Consider the following 25,581-nt stretch of genomic DNA (forward strand, 5'->3'; position numbering starts at 1 on the left):
CGTATGAGCAGACGGTGCATATCACAAGTCCTGGTTATGTGACCACCGACACCAGGCAGACAATCTCCGAAGGGTATTGATCATGACTAACATCACCCGTCTTGTAAAGACATTGTCAAGAAGAAGGCAATGGCAAACCACTTCTGTAGAAAAATTTGCCAAGAACAGTCATGGTCATGGAAAGACCATAATCACCCATGTCATATGATACAGCACATAATGAGTGAATGAATCGTAGTGATATTTAGTGACCTTGCAGGACTATTTAATAAATAATTGAATTAACTGGTTCCTAGATTTACAGACAATTCAATGCATGAATGAACTCAGATAATAAAACGTGTAATGATACTCAGTAGCCACTTTACACTTGCTCATTAATGTAAATATCTAATCAGCAACTCAATGCATGTAGACATGGTCAAGAGGTTCAGTTGTTGTTCAGACCAACCATCAGATTAGGGAAGATATGATCTAAGTGACTTTGTGGAATGATGGTTGGTGCCAGACAGGGTGGTTTTGGTTTCTCGTAATCTTCTGATCTCCTGCGATTTTCATGCACAGCAGTCTTAACAGAAAATGGTGCCAAAAGCAAAAGAATAACACCTGTTGGGCAAAAATTCTTTGTCAAAGAGAGGGGTAAGAGGAGAATGGCCAGTCCGATTCAAGGTAACAGTAACTCAAGTAACCATGCGTTAAATAGCGGGTGTGCAGAAGAACATCTCTGAAGACACATTGAACCTCAAAGTGGATGGGCTGCACCATTGTGGGCTGAATGGCCTGTTCCTGTGCTGTAGACTTCCATGTTCCTACTCAGATAACCATGTGTTATGACAGTGGTGTGGAGAAAAGCTCCCCTGAATGCACAACACATCAAACCATGAAGAGGATGGGCTACAGCAGAAGCAGACCTCAAGGGTTCGATTCCTGAATCTAATAAAGTGGCCACAGAGAGTATTTTGTATATTAAATGTCTAACTATTTCCAACAATAAATAAACACAACAGATAACCAAGAACAGTGAAAATCTGTATTTTTCTGCTCAACATACAGTGAGATTCATAGATCATGTCTTACAATATACTGTACATCAAAACAGTGAATCTATCGAAAGTGCCACTGTCTAACCATGCATTTCAGAGTTTTATTTTAAAATGACACTTAAGAGCAAATATGCAAAGCAACTTATATTTTGCCCAAAGCAAAAAAAAACAAAATTACCTGGGTTCAGTTATTTTTTTTTCCCTTAATGAATTTAGAGTGGCACGGTAGAGCAGCAACCGCTTCACAGTGCCAGCTGGAAGATCAGGGTTCAGTTCCTGCTGCAGTCTGTAAGGAGTTTGTACGTTCTCCCTGTGACCATGAGGGTTTCCGCCACGTGCTCTGGTTTCCTCCCACGTTCCAAAGACTTACTGATAAGGGCTGGTAAGTTGCGGGCATGTCACGTTGGTACCAGCAGCCTGGTGACGCTTGTGGCTGCCCCCAGCACATCCTCACTGATATGATTTGACACACACATTTCAGAGAATGTTTCAATTTTTCGATGTACTGGTGACAAATAAAGCTAAACTTTATTTTATTTAATGGCCATCATCAGCTATTACCCAGCTAGATTATTTTTCTAAAGGAATGAATTTAATTACTAATTATCTTAGGTGAACATATTCTCATTATAGATTTCAAATAGAAAAATCAGTGATTTTCTTGAATATAGTTAATCAAAATCTAGTTCTAACAAATAAATAAAAAATTTTGTGTGCTTGTTATTAATTCAAAATAAATGACTTCAAGTTCTATTTGTTGATGACCATCATTATTTAAATATTTCCTTGAAGTGTTGTGCAGAATTCCCTCAACGGTGTTGTGCTTTGAGTATAGCTGTATTTATTTTTAGTTAACAGCGTGCACCATTTTACAATTCTTAGCTAAATCCCTTTTTCTCCCCTTATTCAATCTTTACTGTCACCTAACATGCAATGACAGTGAATGTAACAGACAGGGAGGCTCCAGCCCTTATAAAGTGGTAGAACTTTCCTCAAACTTTTCACAGACATTATTATTTGTATATCTATTTATTTATTTAGAGATACAGTGTGGAACTGGCCCTTCCAGCCCTTCAGGCTATGGCACCTAGTAACCCATTGATTTAACCCTAGCCTTATCACAGGACAATTAACAATGACCAATTAATCCACTAACCAGTAAGTCTTTGGACTGTGAGAGGAAACCCGGAGCATGGGGGGGGGGGGGGGGGGGGGCTGGGATGCACGTGAAGGGACGTATAAACTTGCCTACAGTGGATGCTGGAATTGAACTCCAACACCCCGAGCATTGCACTAACACTCTGCCACCATGGCACCTGACCATACGCCCGCAGTATTCTCTGCCTCTCTCAATATTCTTGTCCTCCTGCAATAGGAGCAAGCTAATATTATTTGAGTTTTTGTTTAGGACAGAATTCTGAATCTGATTTCAAAGCACTGAATTTGTCAGGAAATGTTTAGACCTTTACCACTCTGCCCAGTTACAAGTTCTGAAACATTTGTCATTTTGTCTACCTTCTTCATGAATACAAACCGATAGATCTTTGCCATTGTTCTCTGTATAAATAAGAATGATGTGCTGTTAGCAATCAAATGATCAGTTTGATACCTGAAGCGTTAGTTTCTAATCTGCACTGTTAGCTAGATGCAATTGAAAAATAAAAGCTTCTGACAACACATTTTTAGAGAGATTGATTTGATTTGCCATACAGAATGACAAATCCCATTGAAATATCATTCACTCCTGTAACTCCATAGGCTGATCAACACCTTGACCCACTAACCCACCCTTCTGCACTCACAACCACCACTTTATCATTTCCTGTCAGTCACTTTATGTACAGACGCTCCTGTGCTCAGCATCACTTTACAGACATACAATCAATTATGTTTATAAGCTATCTTAGGTATCAATATTTATTGTTTTTTAAAATTATTGTGTTCTTTATTTTACTGCTTTACTTTGGTGCTGCATCGGATCCAGAATAACAATTATTTTGTTTGCATTTACACCATGTACTGGAAATGATGTTAAACAATCTTGAACCTTGAATAAGGCATTCTTAGTGGATGGCTACAAATGTACTGGATTCTATTAGTACTTTTGACCTATCACTACCTCAATACTTTTTATGGGTTCGGAGGAGAGCAGAGGTCATGAAAAAAATGAAATGATGGTTAAAATTTAAATAAATTTAACTAACAAATCCCATTTACATTTTCATTCACTGCATCCATTTAATTACACTTCGACTGTGTGAACATTTGTTGTGTGAATTCAATTCCTTTTGTCAAGTTACAAGCTGCAGTTTTCTCTATACTGTGATTTTACTAAGCTTTGTAACTTCAGGCCCTCCCTTGTGTATGAATGCCTGGTTTAGGTACAGCCTGCACCCACAAACAGGTGCTTTGGAGATGGGCGAGGTGAATTTGCAGCAGGGTTACTGACATCCTGGGCTGTGTGTGAATTTGGTTCATGGTCACCTTTCCCACTTGCACATTGTCTGGACTACCACCAGATGGCAGCAAGGGAGCCCTGTGGAAGACATCAGTCTGTGTGTAGTTTTCCATTGACCCTATTGTACTACTGCAGATGCCTGCAAGAAAATGAATCTGAGTAGTATAGATGTACAAATACTTCACAGTGGTGCAGCAGTTAGTGCCACACTACTGCAGCTTGGGGCTTCGGAGTTTGGAATTCGGCATCTTCTCCAAGGAGTCCATGCTGTGGAATGCCGGGGTTTCTTCTGGGTGCTCCAGTTTCCTCCCACAGTCCAACGACGTCGGTTAATTGGTCACTGCAAACTGCCCCGTGATTAGGCTAGGGTTAAAACGGGGGTTGCTGCGGCTCAAGGGGCTGAACAGGTCCACCCGTGCTGTATCTCTAAATAAAAATTTTTTAAAAACACGTACGTACTTTGAACATGAGGAGGACCTGGACTATATCTATTTGTAGAATGCATTCCATTTTGGCAGTTCATTTACTAAGTGGCATATTTGTGCTAAAGTCATTAAAAAATTGACAATAACGTATTCCCTACATGGAGAAAAAAAGCTATGAAGATCAGCTACCATATATCTTCAACAGCAAGTGATGTAATGCAGAGTCAGTACAAGGGAAAGAATCACTTCCCCTAGATTACAAGGCATTTTAAATTCGATGCAAGTGACATGTTGATGTAGCTTTATACAAGAAATGGCTTAAAATTTGAATGAATAGTGTTTCGTTTACAATACAAGAAGGCACAATAGTGGCTATATTTCATTAGGGCTTTGAGGAGAACTAGTACGTCACCAGACAATTGCAAGTTTCTACAGATGTACCATGGAGAGCATTCTAACTGGTTGCTTCACCATCTGGTCTGATCAGAAAAAGCTGCAGCAAGTTGTAAACTCAGCCAGCTCCATCATGGGCACTGGCCTCCCTAGCTTTCGGGGACATCTTCAAAAGGAGATGCCACAAAAAAAAATCTATCATTTAGGACCCCCATCACCCAAGACATGCCATCTTCTCATTAGTACCATCAGGAAGGAGGCACAGGAGCCTGAAGACACACACTCACCATTTCAGGAACAGCTTCTTCTGCTCCACCATCAGATTTCTGAATGGACAATGGACCCATGGACACAACCTCAATATTTTTAGTTTTTAAATTTTTTCCCCTCTTTTTGCACTACATATTTAATTCAATTTTTCATTTCTTATTGTAATTTATGTTTTATAACTATGTATTGCAAAGTACTGTTGCCACAAAACAACAAATTTCACAACATACTGTATGCCAGTGATAACAGACCTGATTCTGATTCTAACCATCTAGAAACTGTGGCAGTGAATCCGTCAACACTTTAAAAATAACATTAGAAATGAGAACAAGGAGACATTTTAATACATGGAACTTTCAACACCATTAACTAAATACTTATTGGGTTTGTACCGGCTTTGAATATCTCAATCGTGCAGATTAATAATTAACTAAGTAAGTCGAATATCTGACAGCAATGCACCCCAGTTATTGATATGCTCTGAAAGGCTGCTGTTAAGTTTACATTTTCATAAATTAGAGCACCCTGAACAGATTATTATAATCAAGATGAAATTGCACTTGTCTTTTCAATGACTCTCAGAGGAAAACTATCATCCAGTTCAGCCAATGTCTGTACAGAAGTACGCAGACGCAAAAGTGAGTAGCAGAACCCATCAACCATCTCTGCAATCAGCATAGTTTCCATGTATCCAGAAGCAGATCTGTGCGTATTTAAGAGGCGTGATGCGCACGGCCACATTGTAATCCTGTTGCCCGCCGTTGATATTCACCCACTGGTGACCGGAAAAGACTCCGATGATTTTCCGTTTCCAGACACGCTGCTCGGGCTCCCGAAGCCGAACGTAGACGCCCGAGCCGCTCGATCCGGGCTGGGCGTCGCAGTACTGGTAGAGCAGGTCATTGGACTCATCAGACACGGTGCAAAAGCGATAAACCAACTTGCCCGGCCGGTCGTTATCGAAGCCCGAGAAGTGAATCCGGCTGCTCGGCATGTTCTGCACGGGGGGACTAATGCCGATATCCATGTACTTGTGCTTCTGAGCCCTTTTCAGCTCCAGAATGGCGTAGTCATAATCAATTGCAATATCTTCACCGACGCCTTTGAACCAGCCCTTTGGTACTTGAGTGCGTACGACCCTGGACCACTGGAAGGAAGGCTTATCCTTCGTTGATCGTTTAATCCGCTTGGACCCTCTTCTTCGACCGCCTCCCTTGGATCTCATCTTTAGGAATCCAACTCGGAGCCTCTTGGCGCCTTTCACGTAGTCTTTGCCGTCGTGGATGCAGTGAGCCGCTGTCAGCACGTGTTTCCGGGATACCAGAATGCCAGTGCATCCTGTGGAGATTTTCACCGCCGTGTTGAAGGGATAATTAGTAACGAACTGCTTCTGGCTGATGCTGAACCTGCTATCCAACCCGAAGACCTGCCTCTTCCTCCGCCTCCTCGAGGAACTGCTACTCTTGGTGTACTCAAGTTCGTGTTTCAGATCAAATTCTCTGATGTTTACCTCAGTCACTGTGCGTGTCCCATTACTGTACACCGTCTCATATGAAAGGTAATCCTGGAGGTCAGACACAGTTGGTGATGGTAGTTTCTTTTGGCAAGCGATCCCACAGGTCGAGTTAAGCAACAATTTGGTTTTAGCTGCAAACCTTGGAGGTTTAATGGTCATGGTTCTTTTGTCCAACACTTGAGGTGCCCTCTGTAAATGCCAGGTGTAGTCATTCTCAGTGCCAATCTCAAAGGCAAGTATCAATGTACTTGTGGAAAGGAATAATATAATTGGTAGAGTTCCCATTGTGAAACCAGATTTTCCTCTGTGAAGAAAAGCAGAGAAAAAAATTTAATACAAGATATACTTTCAGATCAACTGCTTGTGTGTGGTTTTCACCAGGTCCTCCAGATCCTCCTACAGTCCAAAGATTCACCGGGTAGCTTGATTGGTCATTGTAAATTGTCCCGAGATTAGGTTAGGGTTAAAGCTGGGTTGTCGAGGGCTGCTGGGTGGTCGGCTCATTGGGCCAGAAGGCACTGTATCTCTAAATTAAATAAACTTGTGAAGAATTGACCCAAATGTAGACCAGCGGAGATGGTTTAGCAGTGAGCAATAACTTTAATAACAAGACAGGAGGGGCCACAAGTCAAGCGTGAGCAGAAACTGAACACAACAAGCAACGACATAAACCTTAGGCAGGGAGAGTGAAGGCTAGGAGCAAGTGGTTGAGGCTGGCTGGTTCGACAAGGGAACAAGGATTGTGGGTGAGAGCTGGGTTTCAGTAGGCTGCCGGTGACGAGTTGGAAGCGACTGGCAGGAGCTTCCTGCTATTTGAGCGGAGACTGGGAGGAACCTGTGTGTCAACTACTCATATCAGAAATTTTAAATTGCTTCCCTTACATAATAAAACATAAATCTCTAATATAATTTTGGACCAATACTTACTCTATGGCCTTCACATGCAGCTTGGCTACCAAGCCCAGCAGAACCAATTCTACCAGAGGAGAAGGAGCAAAGGTGGGCTACAAACACCTTAAAACCAGTTGTCTTCAAAAGAGATAGGGCTGGTCAGCCATGGTTAGCAGCTCTTCAAAGAGAAAGAAAACTCTGATCTCAAACCTCCGCTGCCTTGCGATTATACCCACTCACGGGGAAGGCTTTGGGAGTGAACCCCAAGGAAAAGTCCAGAGCTAGACCCCCTAAGACTGTCTTACATTGAGTTCAATGCTGACTGGCACCTCCTGCAACTTTTCAGGTGCCAAACTGTATCGGTCTTTTCCATTCCTTTGGATTCATCAGCTGCGTGGAGAGCTCTCCATATCCTACTGCCCTGGATTGTGCATCATATAGACAGTTGGGACGCAACATCTAAGATCAACCCCATCCAATAGAGAGGCCTAACATTGTGTGATGAACTGAAGGTAGTATCATGACAGAACCAAAGTCAAAGCAAAATTTACTATCAAAGTACATATTTGTTCATGTGTTACCTTGATATTTAATTTCTTACAAGCAATACAGAAAAGAAATAAAATAGTATTTATGAAAAACTATACATAAACAAGGACTGACAAATAATCAATGTGCAAAAGAAGACAAACTGTGTAAAAAAAAAATAATACTGAGGCAGTAGTTGTAAAGAGTCTCCAGGTTGTGGAATCAGTTCAGAGCTGAGGTGAGTGTAGTTACCCACACTGGTTCAGGAGCCTGATAACTGTTCCTGAACCTGGTGGTGTTGGACCCAAGGCTCCTTCATGAAGTATAGCTGCTGTCGTGCCTTCTTTGTAATTGCGTCAGTATGTTGGGCCCTGGATAGATCCTCAGAAACTTGAAACTGCCCACCCTTTCCACGGCTGACCCTTCGATGAGGACTGGTGCATGTCACCCAATTCAGGAGTTCACCCTTTTCTTCAAGTCCACAATCAATTTCTTGGTCTTACTGACATTGAGTACAAGGTTGCAAGGAAGGGAGGAGGACGGGGAAGAAAAGTGGGAGGCAAAAGGAAATGGTTGAAGGGTAGGGGAAACAGGGAGATAATAAAAACAACAAAAATAAATTTCCAAGATCTGTGAGACAATAACAAAATGTGTAATTTCTGCTCAGATCTTGGATAGATGTAGAATGATATATTTCTCACCCTTTATAGGTATGTCAAAAAGGCTTCCATAGTTGCTTACTATTGTAGAGATATTATATTTTGGTATTGTTGAATATGCAAGAGTGGGAAAGGTTAATCAGCTTCCAGCCTTTGAGTGCAAGGTTGCTGCTGTGATCCTGTACGCTGCTCCAGCTGGTGATTTGGTGTCTGCCACTAGGGGGCACATGTCTTCAGTGATGGCATCTGGGACTGAATCCAGACCCTTTGAGCAGAGAAATGCAATCGTGGTGTGTTGTTTACTATAAACCTGGGGGTCACACTTGTCATCATATTTCAAAAAATATTTCATTGACCTCAGGTCAAAGAAAGCAGTACAAATGCAAGACGGACCCAGGAGGTTACAGGTCCTGGAAATCTGGAGCAAGACACAAAGGAGCGGGAGGAACTGGGGAAGAATGTCTGTCGGTATAATAACTATAATTGGCCTATAGTTTATAGAGTAACCCAGCATAGAAACAGGCCGTTCAGCCCATCTAGACATGCTGAACTATTATTCTCGCTAGTCCCATCGACCTGCACTCAGACCATACAAACCCAATAAATTTTCTAATCCAAATTTCTGTTAAATGTCGAAATCAAACCCGCATCCACCATTCTGATGCTCTCACAGCCCTCCGAGTGAAAAAGTTCCCCGTAAAGGTTTCACTTTTCACCCTTAACCTACTCCCCTTAGGAGTCAGCAATGGAGAACAAACTCGATTTCCACGGTTATGTAGATGGCACACGACTGTACATCTCGGGTGAGCCCGATGACGATAACAGCCTCTTCTCTCCAACTTCTGGTATGGCTGCAATAAACAAATGTTTAAGCAATAACTTCCTAAAACTAAATAAAGATAAAACTAAAATTATTTTGGTTGGTCCCAAAGCCAAAAGAGATAAACTTCCTGATAAATTTGAGAACTTGGCTCCCCTTGAACAAGCCTGGATGCTATCCTTGATTCAGTATTGAATTTTAAATCCCACATAAGGAAATTAATCAGAACAGCATTTCTACACTTAAGAAATACTGCTAAGGCACATTTGTTTGTCACGTAATGGTGCTGAGAGACTAATTCATGCCTTTATATTGAATAGATTAGTTTACTGCCATGTATTTTTTACTGGCCTTCCAAAGCAATCTACTGACAAACTTTAACTCGTTCAGAATGTAGCTGCTAGACCTTTGACTAAAACAAGGATAAGAGAGCATACCATTCCCACCTAGTTCCTTGTGTCTTTCAGATTTGATTTTTAAGAGTTCTTTTATTTGTTTATAAAGCACTCCATAGTCTGGGATCAGAGTACAACACAGCATCATTTCAGTTTATAACCCTGCTCGAGCTCTCGCGTCTTCTTCTGCCAGCCTCTTAAATTTAAACTACCTCCCTCAAAAGACAATTGGCCATTCAGCTTTTTTGAACTACGCTCCCAACCTGCGGACTGTGTGCTTAAAAACTGTAAGGCATGCAGACTGTTCTAAACACAAGCTCAAAACCTATTTATTTAACCTAGCTTTTAACAACAGCTTTTTGTCTATTATTTTCATGTTTGCCCTTTATCCCATTGTAAAACACTTTGAACTACACCATCTGTATGAAAAGTGCTCTATAAACATTTTATTATTAACCCATGACCTCTAGTTCTAGTCTCATCCAAGCTCAGTTGAAAAAGCCTGCTTGCATTTATCCTATCTATACCCCTGATAATTTTGTATACCACGATCAAATCTCTCCTCATTCTGCTACATTCTAGGGAATAAAGTCCTATTCAACCTTTCCCTATAATTCAGTGCCCTGGCAACGTCCTTGTAAAGTTTCTCTGCACTCTTTCAATCTCATTGCTATCTTTCCTGAAGGTAGGTGACCAGAACTGCACACAACAATTATGTCTTCACCAACTTCCTAGTTAACTTTAGCTTTCTTTCTTGAGAAGAGAATAATATGTAGTTTTCCAACTCAATGGAAAGCAGAGGTGGTGAAAGTGTGGAACAAGCTGCCAGTGGAAATGGTGGGTGTGGATTAAAGATCAAATTTTCGGAGAAATTTGGATAGGTACATGGATGGGAGGGGTATAGATGGCTATGGACGGAGTGCAGGTCAATGGAACTAGGCAAGGATTAGATGGGCTGAAGGGTCTGCTTCTGCACTGTGGTGCTCCTTAACTCTGTACTCAGTGTATGGAGGAAAATAGACAGTAAACATTTCAGGCCAAGATCCTTCATAAATGCAAAACCCTTTCTTATCTATCCATGCCTACATTTATGACATCCAGTCAAGCAATTTTTACTTAGAATTGCCAAGAAGTGATATTTCCAAATATAGTTTTTACTGAATGTGTTTGTTTCACAGAACTAGGCCTCCTCCAGTCCTTGGCCAGAACTCTCATCAGGTCTCTCAGTTCCAGTCAGGGCCTCCTCCACCCTCAGGGATAAAACTTAGCCAACATTTGCCTTGAAGGAGTGCTGAAATCTAAGTGAAATCACTTGCCTGAAGGTCAAAGACCAAAGTCGGCTTGCCTAGAGCTCAGAGCCCTGATGCCCAAGAGCCCGGGCCTGGGACTGGAGTGCGGAGCCTTGATGCCCGAGAGTTCGGGCCTGGGACTGGAGCGCGGAGCCCTGGTGCCCGAGAGCCCGGGCCTGGGACTGGAGCGCGGAGCCCTGGTGCCCGAGAGCCCGGAGCCCTGATGCCTGAGAATCTGGGCCTGGGACTAGAGCTCAGAGGCCTGGGTGGGGAGTGTGGGAAAGGGACTTGTTTTGTTGCTGTTGTTGCTGATTGTGTGGTTCTGCTAAATACAGTGGGCATGCTATGTTGACACCAGGTGCTAACACAAATGACACATTTCACTGTATGTTTTGGAATACATGAGATAAGCAAATCTGAATCTGCATAAAATCACAGACCAGATTCCCCACAAGCCCTGTGGAGTGACCGACCACGCCGATAAGTTTTGTACCAGGGTGACGTGCTAAGCACAGCAAGTCACATTACATCCGCTGGCGGTGAGCCAGAGCAACAGTTGTTGAGGCCAATGCAGGCAGGCGATTGAGTGGGATATTAGTGAAGTCCTGTGATATCGGATCACATACAACTGCAAGATGCAAGATTGTTTAATTCCATTTCCAGTAGGCGAGTGTCACGAGAAAGAAATAATTATTACTCCAGCTCCAATGCAGCACAAAGATAATCACAAAAGATAAAGAACACAATAATAAAAGACATAAGATTAGTTGATTGTATGTCCATGAAGTGATGCCAGCGGGTACATAAGGTGACTGACAAGAAATCACAAAGGTGTGGTGGAGTTAGAGGGTGGAGGTGTTCATCAGTAATTGAGGCCCTCCATTGCTCAGGGTCGACCATGGACTTTGCATCCCAGCTGTCTGCGTGATACACAAGCCAGGGCAGTACGATGGGGAGAGCAAGGAATAGCCAGTCAGCGGTGAACGCAACATCGGGCTGCCTTAGGGCCTCCAGCTCTGGATTTTCCCTCAGGGTTCACTCCTGAAGCCTTCACCGTGACAGCAGAGGTTTCCTTCTCCTGGAGGAGACGCCAATCACACTGAAGCAACTGATTTTAAGGCACCAGTAGCCCGCCTTTGACCCTTTTCCAGTCAGTAAAAACAGTTCTGCCGGGCTTAGCAACAAAGCCACACGTGAAGGCCAGGAGCTGGACTTGGTTGTCAGAAGCTACTAGGAGCATTTAAATAAGTCACAGGAGCTTATCCCCACTACCCCCTCTACCCCACCCTGCCCATGACGACCCAAATAAACTTGACCAGTCTTACTGCTTGGGGAAAGTAACTGTTTTTGAGTCTACTGGTCCTGGCGTTGATGCTACGTAGCCGCCCCCCCCCCCCCCCCAATGGGATTGGGAATGACTGCAATAGACTGACTGACGGACACAGCCTCAGAAACCTCTTTGCTTTGTTTATAACCTCAGCAGGTTTCCGAACCCTGTTTGCTGCGATAGTCTGCATATGGATCTGACTGTGTTTAATTCGTGGTTGTATACCCTTTGAAGTTGTTGTCTCCTTTGGTGAATTACAAAGGTCACAAATCTAAGGGAAAATTACAACGTGAAATTAGTTGAGAAGAAAATACATAATTATCATAAAGGTAAACAGTTTCTTACTTGAAATGTTCCCTGTATTTTTAAACACATCCAACTACTTTTAACTAACTACTCTGAGTTAAAAATAATTGTTTCTATCCTCTTAAAATGGCTGGTATGTTTCTGCTAAAGAAGAGCTTTAAAGGCTCAAACTTTTTAAAGGTGCATTTTATTGTCGAAGTATGCATGTACAATACGACTCTGGTATCTCAAGATAGCCACAAAATAAAAAACCATGGACAACGTTGAAAGACGTCAACGCCACCCCCACCTGCATGAAAGAAAAAAGGAAACTCACAAACCCCAAACCCCCCCCCCCCGCCGCACCCACTCCTTCACACAGAAACTAACAGATGGCTCACACGGAAAACAGAACTGCAATCCCCAAATTGCCCCCCCTTGCAAAAAAAACTAATAGATTCCCAGTTTCCGTTATACAGGTGGAATATCAAAAACCCCAAACCCCTCCATCACGAAAGAAACAGCGATAACAACTTCAAACCCCCCAAACCCCTTCCTCACAGAAAACATCAAACTCCCAACCTGTCTCTCACACAATCACAAAAAAAACTCACATATCGCCCACATAGAAAAACACCAAGGTCAGACCCCAGATCCCAACTCCTACCTCGTACACAAACCAACACATCGCCAACCAGCAACGAGAGAGAAGACCGACAACTGAAGGAGGCCAACGTAAACCACACAGTCCAATAACCACACGAATCTCAGAGTTTCAAAACCATCCTCCCATCAGCACCGATGGAGAGCGGCCACACAAACGCAGCCCCTCCGTGAGGAGCGGCCGCCACGCCGGGTCTGAACGCTGCCGCCGCGCATTTGCCACATACACGGCACGTCGGAAATCGAGACATGCATCATTTGTGTCGATGGCCAACACCCTTTCTGGGGCAATCCTCAAGTGCTGCCATGCTTCCAGTGCCAACGTAGCGTGCCCACAACTCACTCACCGTAACCTGTACATCTTTGGAATGTGGGAGGAAACCGGAGCACCCGGAGGAAACCCACGTGCTCACAGGGAGAAGATGAAAACTCCTTACTGATAGTGGCAGGAAATGAACCCTGATCGGTGGTGCCATAGAGCATTACACCAGCTAATACGCTAGCACGCCCCTGTGCTGATGTATAAACAGTACAAATGAACAAGGCTACATTCATGTTATTTCTTTGCATATCCATTTTTGGGGAAAAAATTAACATACCTAATCGGTTATTGAAGTGCAAGCTAAAGCTGTACTTAAATCTGTCCTTTAATAAATGGAAACATCTTTTAGCCTTTTGAAGAAAGGCAGGAAATCTGATGCGCCAGATCAAAAATCTGGCTGAATGGTGCTGCAACATCAGCTTCCCACTCAACATCACAAAAACCAAAGAACTGACTGACTACAGGAGCAAGGCCTTTGCTCAACAAGACTGACAGGGAAGATTCCAGCATGGATACAGCAGTGGCTGATTGGTAGGAGGCAGAGTGGGAATAAAGGGGGCCTTTTCTGGTTGGGTGCCAGTGACCAGGTGTCTGTGTTGGGACCAATTCTTTTCACATTATATGTCAATGAGTCGGATGACAGAATGATGGCTTTGTAGCCAAGTTTGCAGACAATATGAAGATAGGTGAATGGGGCGGTGGGGGGGAGAGGTAGCATTGAGGAAGGGAGGATAGAGAAGGACTTAGACAGATTAGGAGAATGGGCAAAGAAGTGGCAGATGGAATATAGTGTCAGGATGTGTTTGGTCATGCACTTTGGTAGAAGAAATGGAAGGGTTGACCATTTTCTAAATGGAGAGAAAATTCAAAAAACTGAGGTGCAAAGGGACTGGGGAGTCCTTGCGCAGGATTCACTAAAGGTTAATTTGCAGGTGGAGTTGGTGGTGAGGAAGGCAAATGCAATTTTGAGAGGACTCAAATATAAAAGCAAGGATGTAATGTTCAGACTTTATAAAGCACTGGTGAGGCCTCACTTGGAGTATTGTGAGCAGTTTTGGGCCCCTTACCTAAGAAAGGATGTGCTGACATTGGAAAGGGTTCAGAAGAATTTCACAAGAATGATTCCAGGAATGAAAGGCTTATTGTATGAGGAGTGACTGATGGTTACGGGCCTGTACTCATTAAATTTTTAAGAATGAGGGGGGGGGGGGGGATCTCATTGAAACCTATCAAATGCTGAAAGGCCTTGATAGAGTGGATGTGGAGAGGATGTTTCGTATTATGGGTGAGTCTAGGACCAGAGGGCACAGCCGCAGAATAGAGGGACACTCACTGAGAACAGAGATGAGAAGGAATTTCTTTGGCCAGAGGGTAATGCATCTGTGAAATTCTTTGCCAGGGATGGCTATAGAGGGTATATTTGAGACAGAGGTTGCTAGGTTCTTGATTAGTTAGGGAGTGACAGATTACAGGGAGAAGGCAGAGAACTGGGCTGAGAGGAAAATGGATCAGCCATGATGAAATGACGGAGCAGCCTCGATGGATAGGCCAATTCTGCCTCTATGTCTTCTGGTCTTCGGAGGAGGCCGGAGGCCAGTGAGCCAGTCCTCATTAGGAAATGGGAGGTGGAGAGGGTCGGTAACTTTAAATTCCTTGGTGTCATCATATCAGGGGATCTGTCCCAGGACCAGCACATAAGTACCATCACAAACAAGGCCCAACAACCTCCTGAGAGGTTTGTGTAGGCTGGGCACGTCATCTAAAACGTTGACACACTTCTACAGGTGTTCTTTGCCCTTCCATTACTGAAATATCAAACCTACGTTGTGGGTGCAGGGGGCTCCAGTCTTCATGTGCTGGGATCCACCAAAAGGAAGGCAGGCTTTTCTTTTTTTGCTTGGTTTTCAAAGTTTTTTTCAAGATAATCTTGCTCGGGTTGATGCTGCAGCTCCAATAACGGTAAGTAAAATGCAGCTGCAGTGTGGGAGATCTTTGCAAACGTACCATTTATCCTTCCGTCTCCTGATCTTTTGTATTAAGCAGGAATTTCCCCATTATCGGTGCGGTGTCAGCGATCAGAGTTCAATTCCCACGGCTGTCCGCAAAGAGTTTGTACGTTCGCCCTTGACTGTGAGAGCTCCCTCCAGGTACTCCGGTTTCCAAAGACATGAGAGTTACGGTCAGAGCATGCTGTGTTGGTGCCAGAAGCACGGTGATACCCGCGGGCTGCCCCCAGCACCTCCTCAGACTGAATTAGTTATTGACGCAAACGATGCATTTCCCTCAACAGACACAAAATGCCTGGAGGAACCCAGCAGGCCAGGCAGCATCGATGGGATAGAGCAAACAGTTGACGTTTCGCGCTGAGACCTTTCGCCGGGACTGGAAGAAAGATGAGAAGTCAGAGCAAGGTGGAGGGAGGGGAGGAGGAAGTACAAGGTGGCAAGTGAGAGGTGAAACCAGGAGTGGGAGGGGTGAAGTAAAGGGCTGGCAAGCTGATAGATAAAAGAAATACAGGGCTGGAGAAGGAGGAATCCGATAGGAGAGGGTAGAAGATCATGAAGGACGGGGGAGGAGCACCAGAAGGAAGTGATGGGCACATAAGAAGATAAAAGGCGAGTGAGGGAAACAGGAATGGTGGTGGGGGGGGGGGGAATTTACCAGACGTTCGAGGAATTGATGTTCATGACATCAGGTTGGAGGCTACCTGGATGGAAAATAAGGTTTAGTTCCTCCAACCTGAGTGTGGCCTCATCACAACGGTAGAGGAGTCCATGGATTGACACGTTGGAATGGGAATGGGAAGTAGAACTGAAATGGGTGGCCACCGGGAGATCCTGCTTTTTCCTGGTAGGGGCTCGGCAAGGCAGTCTCCCAATCTACGTCGGGTCTCACCGATATACAAGAGACCAGGGGCACCGCATACAGTAGATGACCCCAACCGACTCGCAGGTGAAGTGTCACCTCACCTGGAAGGACTGTTTGGGGCCCTGAATGGTAGTGAGATGTAGGGGCAGGTGTAGCACTTGTTCCGCTTGCAAGGGTAAGTACCAGGAGGGAGATCAGTGGGGAGGGATGAATGGAGAAGAGAGTTGCATAGAATGGGATCCCTGTATAAAGCAGAAAGTTGGGGGGGGGGGGCAGGGTGGGGGATGTGCTTGGCGGTGGGATCCCATGAGAAATGGCAGGGGTTCCAAAGACAGAGATTGAGAAAGGGGAGGGAAGTGTCAGAAATGGACCGGGTAAATTTGAGGGCTGAGTAGAAGTTGGAGGCGACGTGGATGAGGTTGACGAGCTCAGCACGGGTGCAGGAAGCAGCACCAATGCAGACGTCAATGTAGCGTAGGAAAAGTTGGGTAGTGATAGGCTTGGAACATGGACTGTTCCACGTAGCTGACAAAAAGGCAGGCATAACTGGAACCCGTGTGAGCGACCAATGGCTACACCTTTTGAAGTGGAGGAGCTCAAGGATAAATTATTGAGAGCGAGGATCAGTTCTGCCAAATGGAGGAGAGTGGTGGGGGAGGGGAAATGGTTGGGTAAGTTATCTAGAAAGAAACGAAGAACTTTAAGACCCTCCTGTTAGGAGACGGAGGTGTACAAGGACTGGACGTCGATGGTGAAAATTGGACAACTGTGACCAGGGAACTTGAGGTAATTGAAAAGTTCCAGAGCATGTGAAGCATCACAGACGTAGGTAGGAAGGGACTGAACCGGAGCGGGTGTGGGTAAAGCTGAGTCGAGGTACGTTATGAGGGGCTGGAACAAGCAGTAACAACGGGCCTACCAGGACAGGCAAGTTTGAGGTAGAAACGGGAGGAGTGGGGTGAGGAAACTATGGGGTTGGTGGTGGTGGGTGGAGATCCTGAGTTAATAAGGTCCTAGTCATGGTTCGGGAGTCAATAGCCTGATGCTCCTTAGTGGGGTACCGTTTGAGGGGTAAGTAAGAGGAAGTGTCTAAGAGTGTGGTCTGGCCTCACCAAGGTAGCAGTCAGTCTGCCAAACAGCTACAGCACCCCCCTTATCTGCAGGTTTGATGGTAGGTTAGGATTAGTATGGAGAGAATAGACAGCAGAGCATTAGGGTAAACATTTCACTCTGTGTTTCAATGTACATGTTACAAATAAATCTAATCTTAATTTTTAATCTATAATCTCCTTCATAGGAGAAGCCCTCCCCACCTTTGAGCACATCTACAAGGAGTGCTGTTGTAGGAAAGCAGCATCTATCATCAAGGAACCCACCCGTCTTCCCCGACACCAATCCGGGTCTTCTCACTGCCGCCATCAGGAAGGTGGTACAGGAGCCTCAGGACCCACACCACCAGGTTCAGCGACAGTTATTACCCCGCGACCATCAGGCTCTAGGACAAGACTTCTCTCCTCACTGTTGCAATTGAGAAGGAGGTACAGGGGCCCTGAGGTCACAGTTATCACCCCTCAATCTTCAGACTCTTGAACTAGCATGGATAACTTCACTCACCCCAACGCTGAGGTCCCCACAGCCTTATAACTTACTTCCAGGGACTCTGCAAATCAATATTATCTATTATCATTATTTTTGTCTTTTTGTATTTGCACAATTTGTCATCTTTTTCACATTGGTTGTTTGTCTTTGTGCGTAGCTTTTCATTGACTCTATTGTGTTCCTTTGATTTTATTTTGAATGCCTGGAAGAAAATGAATCCCAGGGTTTGTATATGGTGACATTTACTGTAGGTACTTTGATAATAAATTTAATTCCGACATTGAACTTAACTTGCCAGTTAAGGTGACTGCAGTGTTATTGTTAACTCACCACTAGGTGGCAGAAGAAAGCAGGAGAACTCCCACAAGTTCTTGCATTGGACATTAATTTTCAGTTTGAACTGTTTGTTAGTGAGGTTTCCATTTCCCATCAAACTACTTCTCTGAAATTTGGCACTACGAGGCATCCACATTCCAGTTTTAGATCACATTTTAATTATTTTATGATGTTATTTGCAACACAGGTTTTGGAAGTTACGCAAGAGCAGTAGAAATGAGAAACTTTTTAAGTGTTAATTTCTGCAAAGCTTTTTAAATGAACCCGCACACTAATCACACCTACTTCTATGTGTGAGAGGTAACAGTGGGGAAGGCTAGCCAGTGTCCTGTCAGTTACACTCACTAAATGTGCGAGGAACCAGTCCTGATGAAGGGTCTCGGCTTGAAATGTCAACTTCCATAGTTTCTGCCTGGGGCCTGTTGAGTTCCTCCGGCATTTAGTGTGTATTACTTTGATTTCCAGCATCTGCAGATTTTCTCTTGCTGGAGGAACTCAGCAGGTCAGGCAGCATCTGGCTGAAGGTCTCAGCCCAAAACATCAACTCTTTATTCCTTCCATAGATGCTGCCTGACCTGCTGTGTGAGAGACAGACAGACAAAAAGACAGAATCTCTTCTGCTTGCGTCCTGCCCAATAGTATCTGATACCATCTGGTCTGATGTGACACCAGCTGTGTGCAGAGAGTTGTCCCTGGCCGTTTCCTTTTCCATCATGGCATTAGGTCTGAGAATGTCTCACCACCCTCACCAAGGCCAACACCCAGGTCACAGAGGCTACTGTACCTCTCTAGTGAACTAATGGTGAACTGACTGTGCTCTTGAGGGAGGTGAATTTGGAAGAACCCACAACAGTCCTCACTGAGGGGTGAGCAGCTTCCAAGTCCCCAAGTGTCAGCACCTCAGAGGATCGATCCTGGGCCCAACATAGCGATGCAATCCTGAGGGAGGCATTCTGGCAGCTCTACCTCGTTGGGAGTTTGAGGAGATGTGGTAGGTCGCCAAAGACTCTTTAAATTTTCTGCAGATGTACAGGTGGAGATCATTCCGACTGGCTGCAATGCACAAGATGCAAGAGGGCTATAGACTCGACCACGGCACAACCCTCCCACCATCAAGAACATCTTCAAGAGACTATGCTTCAAGAAAGCAGCATCCATCATTAGGGAACCTTACCACCTGGAATAAGCCCTCTGCTCATTACTACCACCGAGGAGGTGGTACAGGAGCCTGCAAACCCACACTCTGACTCAGGAGCAGCTTCTTTCCCTCCACCATCCAATCTCTGAATGGTCCATGAACACTCCCACATTCTTCTTCTTTGCACTTCTCATTTACTTTGTAAGTTATAGTGACTTTATGTCTTTGCACAGAACCTCTGCCACAGAACAAGAGATTTCACAACATACAAGACAGTGACAACAATTTCTGGTTGCTGTCACGGGTAGCTAGGTCACCAGTGCAAAGTGCTCGAGCTGTGTTCAGCCTGCAGAAGTTAAAATGACGCTTCGGATGCGGAGACCTGAAACACTGATCCTGATTCTCCCCCAGGCCATCATTTCTGCCCGTGTTTAGGCTAGGAAGGGAAGGGAAGTGAAATAGTCTTGTTAGCTAAGGAAACTACCTGCGTAATGTTGAGTCGTGATGCAGAGGCAGTGTAGAATCAGTTTAACCCTTTAATTACTTACAGAGATACAGCACAGTAACAGGTCTTTCTGGCCCAACAAGTCACCGCTGCCCGATTGCACCCATGCGACCAGTCAGCCCACTAACCCATCCGTCTTTGGAATGTGGGAGGAAACCTATGCAGTCTCGGGGAGAACGTGCAAACTCCTCACAGGCAGTGGTGGGAATTGAACCCGGGCCGCTGTAGCGTTACACTCACCGCTATGCAACTGTGTCGTGCCAGTTTCTGCCGAGGTCGAGAAAGACGACGTGGACGGGAATGGGGTTTGAGCTACCAGAGTAGGCTGAAAATGAACGGGGAAATATCCATGGCATTTCTGAAGAGAGATGCAATTGTCGTGGGAGATTTGAATCCACTTACCGATTGGACAAACCAACATGGCAGGTTATCAGGAGGAAGAACAGAACAGGGTTTGTTGCCATAAGATCATAAGACATAGGAGCAGGGTTAAGGTCATCTGGCCCATGGAGTCTGCCTATTCTTCTGGCTTCTCCTCGTAATCACAGACACCTTTATGAATCAAGAACCTATCAAACTCCACTTTAAATATACCTGATGATATGGCCTCCAAAGCCGCCTGTGGCAATGAATGCCACAGATTTTCCACCAGTTGGCTAAAGTAATTCCTCATCTCTGTCCTAAAGAGACATCCTTATATTCTGAGGCTGTGCCCCTGGTCGTGGACACACACACTATTGGAAACATCCACTCTGTCTAGGCTTTTCAATGAGACCCCCCCCCCCCCCCCCATTCTTCTAAACTCCAGTGAGAACAGGCCCGGAGAGATGAAGCACTCCTCATACGTTAACTCCTTCATTGCCAGGATGCTTCTCGTAAATCTCCTTTGGACCCTCAGCACATCCTTTCTTAGATAAGGAACCCAAAACTGCTCACAATATTCCAAATGTAGACAGACCAAAGCCTTATAAAGTCTCAGCATTACATGATAAACACAAGAGGTTCTGCAGATGCTGAGAGTCCAGAGTAACGTCTCACACACACACACACACACACACACACACACACACACACACACACACACACACACACACACACACACACACACACACACACACACACACACACACACACACACACACACACACACACACACCACCCCCCCCCCCCCCCCCCCCCCAGAGGAACTCTGCAGGATCCTTGGAGAGGTATACAGAATCAACATTTTGGCTCAAAACCCTTCCTCAGGATTGGAAAGGAAGGGGGCAGAAGCCAGATGCCTCGAAACACTCATTCCTTTCCACAGATGCTGCCTGACCTGCCGAGTTCCTCCAGCTTTGTGTGTTATTCTGGATTTCCGGCATCTGCAGAATCCCCTGTTTATAGACAATAGACAATAGGTGCAGAAGTAGACCATTCGGCCCTTCGAGCCTGCACCGCCATTTTGAGATCATGGCTGATCAACTACTGATCTACCAGTCTGCACATCTTTGTGACGTGGGGGGAAGCTGGAGCCCAGGAGAGGAAAGCCAGCGCTGTCACAGGCAGAGCGTGCAGACTCCACAGCAACAGCACTTGAGGTCAACATTAAGCCCGTGTCTGGCGGCATCCATGCTCGGGCCACCAGAATCAAAACGAGTCACTTTCCCCAAAAAGCAAGGCCAATCAACACCTCCACCCACTCGCCCACCCACCACTACTTCATCAGTTCCTGTCAGTCACCTTCTGCCTCCTGTCACTTTATGGACATACAATCTATCATCATTATTATCTGCTGTGTGGTATGATCATTTTCTATCCATGACCATGATTACTTTTGGCCATCACCCCCTCCCCCCTCCCCCCCCCCACAGAAGTGGTTTGCCATTGCCTTCTTCTGGGCAGTGTCGTCACAAGACGGGTGATCCCAATCATCATCGATACACTTCAGAGATTGTCCACTGGTCGCATAACCAGGACTTGAGATAGCTACTCATACGACCACCCCCCCCCCTGGATTTGCCTTACCCTGATCGATTGGTGGGGTGGGGGGGGGTGGAGGAGAGCGAAGCAGGAGATACCCCTTGCCCAGGGATAACCTGCACGCTGGCGGAGAGGAACAGTGCCTTTGGCAGAGGCCCCGCCACCCACCTATGAATACAGGCTGCCTTATACACGTTTTGTTTTTATTACTATTATCTGTGTTCTTTATCTAATTTGATTTTTTGTGCTGCATCAGATCCGGAGTAACAATCATTTCATTCTCCCTCACACCTGTGCACTAGAAATGACATTAAACTATCCTGAATCTCGGCGCCGTGAGGCAGCTCCTGTTAATTCGATGCATTTTTCGCGTTCCTGCTCTTCTGGCATCTCATGAAACTTTACATTTTTATAGATCCTTAATAACTCGAGGTATTTAGACACGATGTTCAGACGGATTCTCTCCAGCTCCCGTCCTCGTTGCGTACTCTACTACAGCTCGGGGCGAATCCCCGCGTCCCCTGTGAGGAGTCTCCATACGTCCTGGCCCCCGGAACGCCAGGGATTCCGCCGGCTCCGTCGGTTTCCTCCCACGGTCCAAAGACGAACTGGGCAGGTTAATTGGCCATTGTAAATTGTCCGGTGATTAGCCCAGGGTTAAATCGGGGTTGGCGGGGGGGATGCTGGGCGGTGCGCCTGGAAGGGCCCATTCTCTAAGTAAATAATCGCATACATATAATTTCGTCTCTTAAGGCGAAGCTTGGGAGAAACAGGGGGAATCTCCCCGAGTTAGTGGCAGCATCGAAAAACGCAGAGTGAATCCTAGACTCCCACCGCGGCTTTTATAAGGAAGCAAGCCAATCCGCTCAACTTCACTCGCCCCATCACTGAACTCTTCCTTCAACACAGGGGGCTCTCTTCAAGGACTCTTCGCCTCATGTTCTCGATATTTATTTATTCTTATTATGTTTTGTTTCTTTGTGAATGCCCGCGGGAAAGTGAATCTCAGGGTTGTACGTGTACTTTGAAATTTATTTTGACTTTGCGGTGCTGGGTCACCCCCGGGGAGAGACGTGGATCGCTTTAGTCTGATAGGTCGTGTCCCGGCTGACCGCGGTTCGCACAAATGAACAGCAGATGGCCCGGCAACTCCGCCGGCCCACTCACGTCCCCGGGGAGCCCGGGCCGCGCACGGAGAGCGCCCTGCTCCCTCCCCGCCGTTCCCCCGCCCACAGGGGCTCGCCCCTGCGTGCAGGAACCTCCACAAAGAGCAGACGCAGTCACCTTTACCGTTTTGAAAGCCCTACCTTTCAACCATTTGTCGTTTTATTCCGCTGATCTTGAGGGCCACCTCCAGGAAAAAAGTCCGAAGTAAATTTATTATCAAAGTGCCTTCATATCGCTAAAGACTACCCTGAGATTCGTTTCCGTGCAGACGTTCACAGTAGGTACAAAGAAACACGATGGGAAAATTACACACAAAGACAGACAACCAATGTGCAAAAGAAAATAAACTGTAAATACAAAAAAATTTAAAGATAGATAAGAGGACACGAGCTGGAGAGTCCTAAAAGAGGACTCTTGGGGAAAACTTTGCGGGTAAACATGGAGTTTAAAGGTGTGTTCTTTTTCTTAATTCACTGTCATTTAGAATAGCTTACACTCCCGGCAAATAAATTTACGAATGAAAAAGGAGCATTTTTAGTAGATTGTTCTTTTTTAAAAAAAAATCAGAAAGGCGATACAAAAAAAAAATCACATAGCAACAGTATACTTGTGGAATTCGTGAGTTAAGTCCTAGAGCAGTAAGTGAAGTTCTGAAAAGTGAGTGGAATCGGCCGGTGTTTGACAGAATGCTACTTCAAAGGTGAAAGAGCTCCTGTGTTTTATGGGGAAGGTGTGAACGAGTCCACCGCGTTTGTCACGGGAGCGCACTGCCCTTCGCGATCCGGCGGGTCGGTGCTCCCGACCCGGCAGCCGTTTGCGTGGCTTTTCCAACAAAGCCGTCCCCGCTCTGTGCCGGAGCAGGGGCAATTCCTCGCCGAGCTCGTCCTCCTCCCTCCCTGAACCCAGGCTGACTCTAACCCGCTGAAGGGTCTCGGCTGTTTATTCCTGTCTATGGATGTTGTCTGACCTGCTGGGTTCCTCCAGCATTTGGTGTGTACGACGCCGACCTCTCCTTACCTGTTAGCAGGCTGTGCTGCGCGACCCTCTCCCCCACGGTCCGGCCCCGGCTCCTTTGCGGCTCATGAAGTGTCTCACTTCCCCACAGAGTCCTCCCGGTGCCCGCGTCCGAGCACCTCCCCGTCTGCACCGCGTCCCTGATGCCTGCGAGTAAAGTCCACGTCTTGGCGTTTCTTCCCAGCGCCGGGGGGAAGTCGACAGGGGAGTGTCCAATAAGAGCCCGCTCGCCTCCCTCTCTGCCGTTTCGTTTCCAAGGGACTGTTTACAAACGCATCTCCGGCGGGGTTTTGTTCGTCAGACCAGACTGGAAACAAAACCCCCGTTGTGAAGTACCAAGGACTTCCCACCCCACCCACTAACTTATCTGCTTGTTAGTGCTGAAAATTTACGAAGTCTGTTCCGACACGTCGAGGTGAGGATGAAGTCGAGCGTGAAGTTTTAAAGAACCGTCGCACCTGCAATGAATGAGCGCGCAGGGTAAATGGTAATGGTAGGAAGGGCGTTCAAATTTCCTTGCTGAACTTCAGCGAACGAAACATCCAATCGCAGTTTACCTAAGCAAACTCTTTTTTTAAATTGTAGGTATTAATCAGTGCCTATAGAATTACTGCCACCGTATACACACAAGGGATTCTGCAGATGCTGGAAATCCATTAGTCAGCACTGTTAGTATCGTAACCGACTATTGCGCACCAGTTAATGGTAAAAATCACAAAGTGCTGGAGGAACTCAGCAGGTCAGGCAGCGTCTATAGAGAGGAATAAACAGTCGGCGTTTCGGGCCGAGACGCTTCCTTTCCAGTGCCCATGAAGACCCGAAGCGTCTATTGTTTACTTCTCTCCATAGACGCTGCCTGTGATTTTTGAATCAGGACAGATTCGAGAACAGCTTCTTCCGTCACTGCTAGGAGACGCTGAGCAACCTCTGGAATTACAAGATGGACTCTGGACCTCACAGTCTACCCTGTCTTTTCATCTGCAACACAGCAGTGGAAAGCGCCAGCAGTTCTAAACTCCTAGGAAAGCGCATCACACACAACCTCTCACGGTCCCAGAACACAATCAGGAAAGCTCACCAACGCTTGTACTTCGCGAGGAGGCCGAAGAAAGCGGGGCTATGCGCATTCATGCTAACGTTATTCTACGCTGTAGAGAGCATCTTGACAAACCGCATCACTGCGCTGTGGCCGACAGGAAGGCTCGACAACCGGTAGGCAAACTTGCACATCGCATCACCAGCTCCAACCTGGCCGCCATCAAGGACGTGCGTATACAGAAAGGTGCCAGTAACACCGCTCACCCTGCTCATGGACTATTTCTCCAATCCGATCAGGGAGGAGGCTGTGTAGCATCTACAGCAGATGCAGAAACAGTTTCTTCCCAGGCTGATCAATACCTCCACTTTGTTCGTAGGGGGCACCAGAGAGCATGCGACGTCAAGGTTTTTAAAGCACCTGGACTGGTTAATTGATGTGTAATGAGAGTAATTAATCATTTAGAGTTGCTTGTGTTTTTTCTTTGTAATGCAGTCTCCTGGTGACTTCTGATTAAGCTCGTTAAGTTTATTTTGATAGGCTTAGGGGGTTCCGTGTTACTTGCATTATTTAAGAGGACGACTGATTAGCGCTAATTGCGGGGTCCGAGTTTGGAGACTGTTACCTCTCGCAGTGTCGTTCAGCCGAGCCATCAAAATTCTCTTGTAATTA

General features: G+C 45.7%; 1 protein-coding gene across 3 annotated transcripts; it reads right to left on the bottom strand.

Moving 5' to 3' along the window:
- Positions 1 to 1,016: 1,016 nt before the first annotated feature.
- Positions 1,017 to 25,270, bottom strand: prss35 (serine protease 35). Of its 3 annotated transcripts, none has more exons than XM_073055769.1 (2): positions 25,176 to 25,270; positions 1,017 to 6,409 (listed from the first exon to the last, which is right to left on the bottom strand). In XM_073055769.1, the coding sequence occupies exon 2, from the start codon at positions 6,388 to 6,390 to the stop codon at positions 5,245 to 5,247; it is 1,146 nt and encodes a 381-aa protein (XP_072911870.1). In that variant the 5' UTR covers positions 6,391 to 6,409; positions 25,176 to 25,270; the 3' UTR covers positions 1,017 to 5,244. The 3 variants fall into 3 exon arrangements, with proteins under 3 accessions (XP_072911870.1, XP_072911869.1, XP_072911871.1); XM_073055768.1 differs by lacking the exon at positions 25,176 to 25,270 and adding an exon at positions 23,877 to 24,091; XM_073055770.1 differs by lacking the exon at positions 25,176 to 25,270 and adding an exon at positions 15,108 to 15,575.
- Between the last annotated feature and the right edge of the window lie 311 nt (positions 25,271 to 25,581).

The sequence above is a fragment of the Hemitrygon akajei genome, chromosome 9 (assembly GCF_048418815.1).
Source record: "Hemitrygon akajei chromosome 9, sHemAka1.3, whole genome shotgun sequence".
In the NCBI taxonomy this organism is placed as follows: domain Eukaryota; kingdom Metazoa; phylum Chordata; class Chondrichthyes; order Myliobatiformes; family Dasyatidae; genus Hemitrygon; species Hemitrygon akajei.

Coding starts and splice junctions, on each gene's coding strand:
- prss35 (XM_073055769.1), bottom strand. CDS start 6,390: ATGGGAACTCTACCAATTATATTATTCCTTTCCACAAGTACATTGATA.